The sequence below is a fragment of the Acinonyx jubatus genome, chromosome C2 (genome assembly GCF_027475565.1).
Source record: "Acinonyx jubatus isolate Ajub_Pintada_27869175 chromosome C2, VMU_Ajub_asm_v1.0, whole genome shotgun sequence".
In the NCBI taxonomy this organism is placed as follows: Eukaryota; Metazoa; Chordata; class Mammalia; order Carnivora; family Felidae; genus Acinonyx; species Acinonyx jubatus.
Genome location: NC_069384.1, coordinates 102,084,397 through 102,096,649, shown reverse-complemented (window position 1 = coordinate 102,096,649; position 12,253 = coordinate 102,084,397). Strand labels below are relative to the sequence as shown.

Here is a 12,253-nt window from a genome sequence, read left to right as displayed (position 1 = left end):
AAGTACAATAATAAAAAGCAGCAATTTGAATTTTGAATTCCATCTGGAAATGATGAGAAGTGTGAATATTGTTAATGGAATACATCATCATTTTGTTCACAAAAAAGCTACAGAAATAGGCTTTGCCATAATAGTAAAGGCAACTGTCATTTTATTTTGGAACTCCTTCTGTACCCTATTTCTTTATAATTTCCAACCAAATAGCTAAAATTAAAAATTGGTCAGCCCAGTATGATAAGACCGCCATTAAATCTTCTCAGTACTATTACTTTCACTGTTGTCAGCTTAATAATTCAGGAATGAATCAAAGAGACCCCAAGCCCTGAAGTTTTCTTTCAAAGCCTTTTCAAGCTCTAGAATTAGTGTTGGGATAATTTAATCCCTTGGAAGAACCATGCTACTGATTTTTTGGTTTTAGTCTGATGATGCAAAGTACCTAGAGAATAACATTCTGTTTCATGGTGGAAAATAGGAGTCCTTTCTTCCAATCAGAAGTATAGACTCTTGGTGTGCCTGGGTCGCTCAGTTGGTTAAGCATCTGACTCTTGGCTTCGGCGGACGTCATGATCTCATGGCTTGTGTGATTGAGCCCCGTGTTGGGCTCCATGCCAACAGCGTGGAGCCTGCTTGAGATTCTCTGTCCCTCTTTCTGCCCCTCTCCCCTGTTCATGGTCTCTCTCTCTGTCTCAAAATAAATAAACTTAAAAATAAAAAGGATAAGGATTCTTGATGAGATATAGTGAAACTTTAAAAGCTGGAAAAAATAGTAAAAATACATGAACTTGGTTTCCTTCAGTCTCTCTTAGGACAGTTTATCATTTCCGGAAATTACCAAAATGAGAAGGAAGTTTCTGTTGGGTAGGTTAGATGTTTAAAGAAAAAGGTCTTGAGGGGCACCTGGGTGGCTCAGGTTGGTTGAGCATCCAATTTTGGCTCAGGTCATGATCTCACATTGGTGGGTTCAAGCCCTGTAAGGGGCTCTGTGCTGGCAGCTCAGATCCTGGAGCCTGCTTTGGATTCTGTGTCTCTGTATCTCTGCCCCTCCCCTGCTCATGCTCTGTCTCTGTCTCTCAAAAAGTAAAATTAAACATTTAAAAAATTTTTTAAAAAAGGAAGAAAAATGTCGTGAGTATTTCATGGAATTACTCCTTTGATCCAACCTATAATCAAGGCATGTTGTCTTTTTAGCTACAAAATACATGTGAAATCAGACCATCTGTCTGTCTGCTTCTGATGCTTCCACCTAGTCCAGCTCTCTCCTGCATGGGGTATCCCGGCTCTGACCCCTGCCCATCCCATCTGCCCTCACACAGCAGCCAGGTGTCCCCATCTTACAAGGTAAGATCACCTCTTTCCCACATTGTCCCCCTGCTTAACTTCCTACAGTAAGAGAAGTTTGGATTTAAGTCTCACTGGGTCCCCCAATTGCTCTACCTGCCTCGACCCTCTGTTTTCTTCCTCTCTAGCACTCTGCTGTTCCTTTCATAAGACCTTACCACAACTCGTAAATATTTTGTTTGCTTATTTTTGTCTTTGTGTCGTCTTGCCTGCCAGATTGTATGATTCATGAATTTGGGGATGTTACTGTTTCTGTCTCATTTATCTTTGTTTCCTAGTGGCAAGCTCAACAACTAGCACATGGTAGACTTGTCCTCCAATGTTTTCTCAATAAAAACTTTCAAACATGCAGTAAAGTTGAGAGAATTTTACAACAAACATGTGAATACCTACCACCTAGTTTCTACGATGCTTTCTTCATAGAATATCTATCCATCTTGCCATTCCTCTATCAGTACATGGTTGGCTTTTAATACACTTGTTGAATGAAGAAATAAACAAATGAGTGTTACTCTTTTGGTTGATAGAAGGAAATTGTCCATTCTGAGGTTGGCTCAATACAAATACTGAGTTTCCTTGTTTCTATGTGGATACAGGATATGGGAAACTGTGTAATGTTCTCTAGGAGGTGTATCTGCTAAGCTCTGTATTACACACTGGGCTAGATACTGGGCATTCAGAAAGAATAAATTTCCTGCCTTCCAGGGGACACATGCTCTGCTAGTGAGATAATCTAAATATGGTAATGATGGAAGAAGAAAGAAGTAGAAAATGTGAACTAGAGATTTTTTTTTTTGTACACACAACTTATTAACAAAGACTGACCAGTATTATCTTGCTGTTAAAACTGCCTGATTTCTTAGCATTTCATATTTTTTTTGTTGCTCAAGTAGGTGAAAGCAATTGTCGACTTGGCCAATATCAGTGCAGGAACATTTTATGATTCCAAGTTTAGTGAGTGACAAACATAAGCCCATTTTAACCATGAAGCTTTTGGCTATTTTTTTTTTTTTTTTTTTTTTACAGTTCTGTGACCACCATTGAAACATACATATAAAAGAAATAAAGAAAAAGCATATAAACAGTGTTTGTAAACTAGGTTAACTGTAGTCATGGTAAAGAGCATCTCTGCCTAGTCTAGAAAATTGACAAAGCAGACACGGCAGGTAGGGCTTTCTTGCCTTCTGCATGCAGATAGGTTTTTATCCAAACTGTTTGATTGTATTTGTTGGACTCTGTGTTTATCATTTTGATTGCTCAGAGGAAATGCTTACCTTCAAAGTGACATCCTGGGGTAGTGCTTTGCAATATCTTTTATTAAGCTTTGCTGTGTCTATTCACATTTATTTTAACGCTTATTTTTAGAAGGAGGATTTTAAGAAGGTCAATGCAGTATCTTTGTAATTGAATTCCAAGAGTACTTAGTAGGGGTCCATGTATATAAGGGTGTTAAATCATTGTGAACTGGGAATGTGTCCAAGTTCATGCTTAACTGAGAATCCTCTGTTAAATATTTAAAAGTGAAAGCAATCTTTCAAAATAGGCAGATGGGCCTGGACAGCATAGAAATGGGTGAACACAACACTTGGGTAACAGCAAAGGTGGAAGCTGGGACTTGGGCCTGTTGTTCCTCTGACCTCAGCTGTCTCCTCATACCCTTGCCCCTTTAAATTGATGTGGTTTTGCTTTCTGACATGTTGGTGACCGTATCCCATCAACTTTCATTTGCTCACATTATCCTCCCATGGGCTTGCATATGGCAAATATTTCAGGGCCCTGTGTGGTCCTGGATTTGCTTTCTTGCTTTGCCACTAGTAGATAAAGGATCTTAAACATGAATCTCATCTTTGCCAAGTTCTACTTTCCTTACCTGTAACTGGGAGACCTTAATACCTACTTCAACATGTAAAATGTGTTCACTATGGAGAAGGCTCTTGATAGATGTTAGTTTTATCCTACTGTTTTAAGATCAGTTGCCACAATGGATTAGTAAGAAACAGGAAGTCTGGGGACAAATGAGGACAGAAGCGCCTGGATATTTAGTGTAATATGAGGAAAAAGCAAATCTGGAGGTGAATATTTTATTTACAAAATTAAACCTAATTTTATTTTGCAAAAATCAACAGTACATGTTCAGATCTGGTTTATCTTCAAAACACGTTTTTGTTTTTTAACAAACATGCATGTTAATTTGGCATGCCAAACATCTTTCTCTCTGGGCTTCCTGGGAATGTTTTCTTTTTTTTTCCCCCCATAATACAAACATAGGTGCAAATATTGTCCAAAAACTATTTCCATTTTTACCCTCCAGAATTACTAACCTTACTGGTTATTGGAAGGAAAGACAAACTATAAGGTTTGGTCTTTGGCATTCACATCTGATTCAGCAGTATACTTAAAAACTTGTATTTGTTTTTCAGATAAACACTTTGAAGGAAATTGAATAAATCTTGTTTTTGCTCTGCAAAGGAGTCACTATATCAAAGCATTTAACTGGAGCTGTCGAGTTCCTGCTGGTAGAATATTACTTCCAGTCTATTTATTAGCGTTTCTTCCTGTAGCCCAATACGTGCTTCCCCCCAACCCTCCACTGAGTGAAATCACAGAAAGAAAGCAGTTTCTTTTCCCTCCCCCTTCTCCCCCTGGCTCCCCAGCATCACGCAAGGCCAGGCAGCATCGCAAGTCACAATATCTAAATTTACTTTGATTATGTTTTGTTCCTTACACTTAACATTTTTGTGTCATAATACTTACTGGGTTATCTAAAATCAACATTGTTGATTTTAACCTGTTATAAATCCAGACATTTAGAAGGCATTTGAAATAATTCATGAACCGTGTCTGAAAAGAGATAATTGCCTCCAGCCTATTCTTTTGCACTTGAAGTAAAAGAATTTTAGTTATCAGCAGTTTACTAGAAAATAAGACTTTAGGGGGCCCATATAATTTATTCATATCTTTTCATATGTTGTAAACAAGGATAGGATACTTTTGACAGGAGCTTATGAACAGATTTTTAAAAATAGACCCTTTAGTACAGAACAAGTATCAAGGGAGCATTTTAAATATGATTCTGGTAGGTCTCTTAGGAGCCAGCTTCCCAGAAAAATTTTATATGAAATTTCTGATTAAAAAAAAAAAATTTGAAGTTGTAGATTTAAGTTGAGAGAATACGGCTGGTATGTGAGGTAAGGTCCTTGTGTTATCCGTGGTCCGATGCACAATGCAGAATGTACAAAAGAACCTAAAGAGACACCTATCTCACATTTCAGGCAAGATACAAGAGTGCATAGAGAAGGGAGCTTTTCAGATCAGAGAGTGGAAGAAGACACAGTATTCATGTAAGTTGGTAAGTTGTAAGCAACATTTACAGAGGCAATGCCGATTCACAGAATGCAACTAAGATCAATTAGAAATTGAACTGTGATAGCCACACATTTTGGAGAAAAATTCCCAAGCCAGACGAATGTGGATTGGGATAAAAACATAGGCGGTGTATACCACCATAGCAAAAATGGTTAGTAAGATCGTATTGAACATGGATCGCTCCCAGGGTTCCAAGACAGCACAGCAGCTAATGATTTGGTACTGATAGTAGAGCCAGGAGAAATAGTCCTTCACACGTCTGAAATCCATGGTCGGCTCCTTTCAAGCTGCAGAAAGTCTGTCCTGTTAACAGATGAGAAGAGAAATAAAATAAGGAACCAAACAGAAGCTCCTTAGGTTTTCATGGTCTCCGCACGTTAACACCTTTAAAAACATGTTAGTGATCACTGAATGGATTAATATGAGTATTATATAGAAATAATACCCAATATGTTAATCATAGGAATTCATAATTTTGCAATTATGAATAATAATTAGTACTAGGATTAATGGCAACAATATTAGTAATGATAATATTTATCTAAAAATGATAATTGCTAGTAATAGTCTAGTGAAAATATCTAAAAATTGAGGCTAACCACATTTTCTGTAGCCATGTGTACAAAGAGTGAGAAGTGTGAACTTTCTATTTCCTACAATATGTATTCTGGAAGAAGATTTAAATAATGGTGTGCAGAAAAGAGTTAATATAGCAAGCCTGAGGCTGCTATCTTTAGAAGGATCTGCTTGCAAGTTTGGCCCTGGGCTGGCATCTGGGAACTTGGCTTTTGGAATGTTCTCTCCATTCCCTAATGGATAAGGATGATTCACTACGCCTAAACTGTGCAAATGACATAATTCATGGTGAACACCTACTTTATTCTGGAAGTCTGGAGTTTTGGTAATTGTCAGGCAAAGGATGTCCATGGAACAAGCCCCAGTGAAGACTTCAGTGCTGTGTCTCTAATGGGCTCCTCTGGGCAGAAATATTGCATGTGTATCATTGCACTTTTTGCTAGTGGAGAAAGAAGAGCACTTGGTCTGTCCACTCATGGGAGAGAGAGAGCATCAGAAGCCTCTAAATGAATTTTTTGGGATACTACCTGTATCTTTATTCCTTGCTGATACTGTTATACATCTGTTCACTGTAATAATCCTTATCTGTGAGTATAAATTATATTGACTTCTGTGAGTATTTCTGGTAGGTCACTGAACAGGTGGGTGGTCTTGGGGATCTCTAAAACAAATGGGAAGCCCAAAGTTGGATGGTCATTTGATTTTTGGGTAGAGAACTTATGAAAACCACATAAAAATGTTTTCTTGGTCTCACTGTGATTAGATGGATCACAGTTACAACTATATGCATCTAAAACCTCCTAGAAAGAAGGGCATCTATCATTTCTAAAAAAGATTCTTGGGAAGATTCTATAAAGTTTCATAGACATGATAGGTGTCTATGGTAATACAAGCTGACCTTTGTGCCTCTTCTGCTTACTCCTAAGAATATAACGGTGCCACATCATCTAATTCCACTTTGAGAACGCTTCCTATTCAAATCACAGTTAAATTTTTTAAAGATCATTTCTATCTTCTGACCTGAAAATGTCTCTTTTCTTTGATTCTTTTTCGTGAAAGTATGATGTATTTGCTCCATAGGACTGTGGACTCCTCAGGCTATGGTCATAAGTAAATATGCGCTGAATGAGTGAGTAAATGAATGACAAGCAACCAACTTAAAGAAAAATAATAGTTATAGATCACTCAGAGTCCCAACCTAAGTAGGATATAGTTAGCTGTTATTGACTTTCAACAGTTTGGCTTTGATAATAAGTAACTCTGATAAGTGTAATTTCTACAAAAAAAAAAAAAAAAAAAAGAAACACCTGAAAATGAAAAGTCTTTGTGTTACCAGGTTGCAATTATCTGTAATAATGGCCAGGGTAATCCAAATAAATGGATGATACAAACTGAAGTCATTGCACTTTCTTATGAAAAGTCAGCCTCCCATCTTTCCTAAAAGCCAAAGTAAGAACTAAGTAATTGGATTTAAATGCCTTGTCCTGGTAGGTGGACCTTGGTAAGAGCTGACTTCCACATTATTTTTCATTCCTAGCTTTGGTTGCAGAGAAAGAGCAAAGGCCAATAGAATTAGGTGTTGGAGGAAATGAATGACCGAAGAAGTGGTAATGTCAGTGAGTGATATTATCCAAACAACCAACATTTTTCACTGATAGGCTGAAATGGAGAAAATGAGGAGGTCTCACCATTTGAGCTGTTAGGGTGTCCCACTAGACAACTGTATATATTATATTTAAAACTCTATTCATGACCACCCATACTTGCTTCCTCTTCATTACCTGGATAGGATTCAGGGTGGCACCAGGTAACTGTTGGGGAGTGTGAGAATACCTTCATCAGGTATCATGTTCCAGGTTGTACTAGGAGAAGGTGGGAGAACAATGACTCAGACATAGGCATAGACCTATGGCATAGATCCCTTAGGAAACTTGGTTGAGGAGACAGGTAGCAATCAAATAATATACACAAATATGTAATTTCCAACTACATTATGCCCTAAAGGAAAAGAGCAGTGTATAAGGGGCTGTGGGAAACCTGATCCAGTCTCAGCATGTCTTGGAGGAAGAGCTATTTGAGATGAGATTCAAGGGATGACTATAAGTCATACAGATAAATGGGTAGTCAGGTGGGAGAATGGCCAAGATAGGGATCAAGTTGTGTTTGTGCCAAAGTTAAGGTGGGAAGAGGGTTGATGGATGTTTGTGGGAGGCAGGGAATGGAGCCATAGAGATCTGGGGATGGAGGGTGGGAGTAGGAGAAAACTGAAGAGAAGGGAATGGCCAGAGTTAGACAACCACTGCAGGGCCTAGGTGGATACGCTAAATATTTTGTCTTTATCCTATGAGTGAAGGGGTCTCTAAGGGTTAACAGGGGATTGCTGTGGTAGGTTTGAGAGAATGAGGAGTTAATTTCATATGGACACATGGCCTTCCCTGCATTCTAAAGCCAAGTTGAAATGAATTTGAAGCCCAGTGATTTCAGAAAACCTGTCTCTGTTCTCCCATGGGCATTACTCATTCAGGATCAACCTTGTACTAAAAATCTGGTTAAAATATTCTTAATACTCTTTTCACTTTTATAAATGAGATAAATTACTCATTTACAAATTATTTATAGAAATATCATTGACTTTTTCTCTCTACGTTTTAGCTTTTAAAAATACACACAAGCCATAGCTTTGTTTTCTAAAATTAAATTTCTTGCTTGAGCAGCCCCGACGGACACCTTGACTGCAGTCTTGTGAGAGACCCTGAGCCAGAGTTGCTCAGCTAAGATGTGCTCAGATTCCAGAGCCACAGAAACTGTGAGACAGTCAATGTTTATTATTTTAAGCTGTAAAAAATCAATCAACCAGTCAATCAAACAATAGATCTAAAGCATACCAAATGCATTACACCAAGGGTGGATACCTGGTAGGACATTGATTACACATTGCTAACAATTTAGAGAATTAAGATTTTAGAAGTTTTTCTTGTCTTGCTAGTTTTTCCAGTCCTCTGTATAATTTTCTAACCCTCTCGTAGCCATTCTGACATGTAAAAAATGCTTTTATTGTCATATGTCACTTCGGTCTTCTGAAGTTCTAAAAGTCAATAAAAGGCATTGATTTCTCCCCCCACTTGGATTGTTTTTTCCCTTATTGATGAAAAGCAATTTTAAAGATTGTTTATTGTTTCTTAGGTAGAAAGATAACTATGTAAATTAGTCATGGGGATGAAAAGTACAGCATAGGAAATATGGTCAATAATAATTGCAATAACTGTATGGTGACTACACTTATGTAGTGAGTGCTGTTAGTGTGCTGAATCACCATGTTGTACATCTGAAATTAATTAACATTGTATGTCACCTATATGTTATTTTTTAAAATGTTTATTTATTTTGAGAGAGAGGGAGTTTGAGTGTGTGCAAGGGAGGGGTAGGGGGAGAGGAGAAAGAGAACCCCAAGCTTGTGTGCTGTCAGCACAGAGCCTGACACGGGGCTCGATCCCACGACTGTGAGATCATGACCTGAACTTAAATCGAGAGTTGGATACTGAACCAACTGAGCTACCCAGGTACTTCAGTATGTCAACAATAATTTAAAAAAATTACTAATGCAGTTGAAAAAAAATGGCATTATAGTATATTCTAGAATCTGTGTGCATTTTTACAGAATAAAATGGGATAAAATTGTGTAAAACATTTAAAAAAAGAAAAGGTGAGAAGAGAGAGTGGGTTATTATTGGTAAACCATCTGCTACAATCTATTGTTGGAATATCACTATATTTAGGTTCTAGATTTGCTTAAGTAATATATGTCTACTTCCTTTTGATTCCATTTTTAAATTTCCTATGGGACTGCATCCAAGATTTAAAAAACCCACTTTTTAAGATGAGTAATGTGGGTAGAAGAATTCACTCATTCATCAACAAATGCATTTTGAGTACTACTGTGTGATTTCTTCTGAATAGTAATGGCTTCAGAAGGAATCTTTCCCCAAAATGGACCTGCAGACAGGAGATGCTCTTACAGGCAGCGCGCTGGACCATGTAACAAACACACAGTGGCTGAGGGGCCAGGAATGAGTACCACATGGGGGAAAGGACATGGAAAGATGCTAAGAAGGAAACTAGGAGAATAGGCTGAATTTGGGGAAATAAGATGGCAGAAATGCAATGAAATGAATTACCCATAGGTAACATAGAACTAGATGAGAGGAAACATCTTGAAGTCTTAATTTCTCACAATGAAGGGTGGAATTAGTTTGCTCACTTCCTTAATGACCTAATGCCCTATCCCAGTAAAGCTAAACAAAGAACTTAAAATGGTAACTCTGCTCAAGCACACAGTGAATCTCCTTGTTTTTGGTTAAGCGCTTTTGAAAGATGATTTCCATATATGGAAAAGAGGGAGGCAGTAGTTTGTTACCTTTAAAATAATTTTTCCCTCGGGGCTCCTGGGTGGCTCAGTTGGTTAAGCATCTGACTTCGGCTTGGCTCGGGTCATGACTCCGTTAATTTGTGAGTTTGAGCCCTGCATCTGGCTGGCTGCTGTCAGCACAGAACCCACTTTGGATTTGCTGTCCCCCTCTCTCTCTCTGCCCCTCCCCCTCACTCTCTACCTCTCCCCCGTTTGTATTCTCTCTCTCTCTCTCTTTTAAAAATAAACATACATTAAAACAATTTTGTTCCTCTAAACTTGATGATTTTAAAAACCTTCCTAGATCTTTAAGGAGGCTGTACTTTTAGGGGTAGCATTGCTTAAGCAGATAGTGATGTGGCTGCAGGGGCCTAGATGGGTGTGACGGACAGCTGAAGCTGAGTGATGATACCCTTGGGTGAATTGGGAGGGCTGGAAGCCCCTATGGAACACAAAGCAGTTGAGGCTCCCTGTAAGAGGTAGGAGGCGAAGCAAAGGGCAGCAGTGTTACTTGGAGGAATGGACTGTGAAGCGTAAGGAAAGGCTTTCTCTGGGCCATTGTTTTAAAAACATGGGGACCAGTGTGGTACTACATTCTAAGGTGCCTAATGGACTTGATTTACCAGAGTTTCTCTAACAATAATAACAAAACAATTTGGATTATTTATAGTTTGGGAAATGTTTTTATTACATTTGCATAATGCAGAGTATGGATTTGGGAATGAAGATAGATATTAGTTCAAGTCCTGACTCCTCCACATACTGGCTGTGCGACCTTGGCCCAGTACTTAACTGTTTTGGGCTTCAATGTCCTCAGTTGTAAACTGGAGATAATAATCCCTAGTGTTTAAGTTTGCTGTAAGGATTAGTAAAAATGAAACTGTAGCATCAATTCAAAGGATTTGTACATGGAGAAGCATATAGATAGGAAGTTAGAATCTAACTGGAAAAAGCCTTTCCTCTTTCCCTCCCTCCCTCCCTCCCTCCCTCCCTCCCTCCCTCCCTTTTATTTACTGAAAATAATTATTGACATGCCGGAAATTGCGCTAGGAACTGGAGATTCCATGGTGACAGAGATAGTCACCATCATCTTTGAGGATTCTTTTTTTTTTTTTAATTTTTTTTTTTACATTTATTTATTTTTGAGAAACAGAGTGAGACAAAGCATGAGCGGGGGGAGGGGCAGAGAGAGAAGGAGACACAGAAATCTGAAGCAGGCTCCAGGCTCTGAGCAAGCGGTCAGCACAGAGCCTGACGTGGGGCTCAAACCCACAAACTGTGAGATCGTGACCTGAGCCGAAGTCGGAGGCTCAACCAACTGAGCCACCCAGGCACCCTTGAGGATTCTAATTCAGTTGAGTATATTCCACCCATATACATTATGGACAATATTTGCCACATGTGTTAGGCAGCTAAAGTGAAATCTAGAATGTTAAAATGAAATCTAGAATGTTAATGGAACTGAGATCCCCTAGACCAAATCACTCAGTTTAAAGAAAAGGGCCAAGTCTATGGGGCTAACACCAAATTGATATTAAATTTGTTGACATTTAAATTGGTTTGTCAAACTGAATGGAAGTGACTGGACCAGGCAGGGAACACCCTGTGTTTTGGGAATTAACATTGGATGAAAGAAGTGAAAAGTCCAGTGAAGGTTTTCTGTGGTCTTAGAAGACTCAGTCTTGAGCAAGGACAATGGAGCCAGGTATGTAGGGTATCTGGAAGACTTCAGCCCTACCCTGTTTCCCCAGTCTCTACTCTTCTTGCCTTACTCAGGACTCTTTCCTGAATCCCACAGTTCATATGCTCCTCTAACCAAATGTGGATCCTGATGCCTATTTAATGCAAATGTTACCTGGAACTGGCAAAAATTAAGGTTCTTGTTAGTGATGTACATCTTAGTATGGTTAAAAGACCCAAAGCAGAGTTTTACCAAGTTCAGGGGAGGAAGAGGGAGAAGGATTATTAGAGTCCTGGGAACCACAGGAAGAGACTGAATCCTACAGAGAATCCAGCAAATGAACAGGGACACTGGGGCAGTGGAAAACAGTAAGGGCTTGGAAGTCCCCTAAGAAGTTATCCTACAATTGATTGGAGAGTAAGTGACTATATTTTATTTCTGAATGTCACTGCCCTTTTTTTATCAACAGATGATGATTTTTTTCTCTCACTAGATTTGTGTCCAGTGAGGAAGGAGATAAAGTTTCACCTCTTTTCCCAGAATGAACAGGGAGGACCTGGGACTTATGACACACATTACTCAGGAGCAGGACCTTGTTCCGGCCTGAGTGGACAAGAAAGGATAAATAGAGCCACATCAACAATGAAAAACAAACAACAACATGTGTTCCCATGAACCCATGTTTGAGTCATGAAATGAGAATACTGTAAAGGGAACGTGCAGGGATGTAACAAATGTGGAGGTGAGGCTTGCTCAGAAGTTCTGTGTTGTTCTCTGTCCATGGGAATAGGAGTGGCAGAAAGTTAGGCAACTGCAGTGAGAGGTAAGTAGCAGGTGGTTTGGCAGGGTGGAATTTACCTTGCTAATATCACAGAACACGTGATCCT

At 38.9% G+C, this 12,253-nt stretch overlaps 1 protein-coding gene across 2 annotated transcripts in view; it reads right to left on the bottom strand.

The window, feature by feature from the left end:
- Window positions 1–3,388: 3,388 nt before the first annotated feature.
- The window catches only part of SPTSSB (serine palmitoyltransferase small subunit B), a 29,891-nt gene continuing 21,026 nt past the window's right edge, over window positions 3,389–12,253 (bottom strand). Inside the window, exons 3-4 of one of the 2 annotated variants that reach the window (XM_053221251.1) lie at window positions 11,857–11,969; window positions 3,389–5,007 (exon numbers count right to left, since the gene is read on the bottom strand). In XM_053221251.1, coding sequence (XP_053077226.1) covers window positions 4,744–4,974 — 231 coding nt within the window. In that variant the 5' untranslated portion in view covers window positions 4,975–5,007; window positions 11,857–11,969 and the 3' untranslated portion in view covers window positions 3,389–4,743. The remainder of the gene's footprint in view (window positions 5,008–11,856; window positions 11,970–12,253) is intronic. The other variant, XM_015066042.3, reaches the window with a different exon arrangement.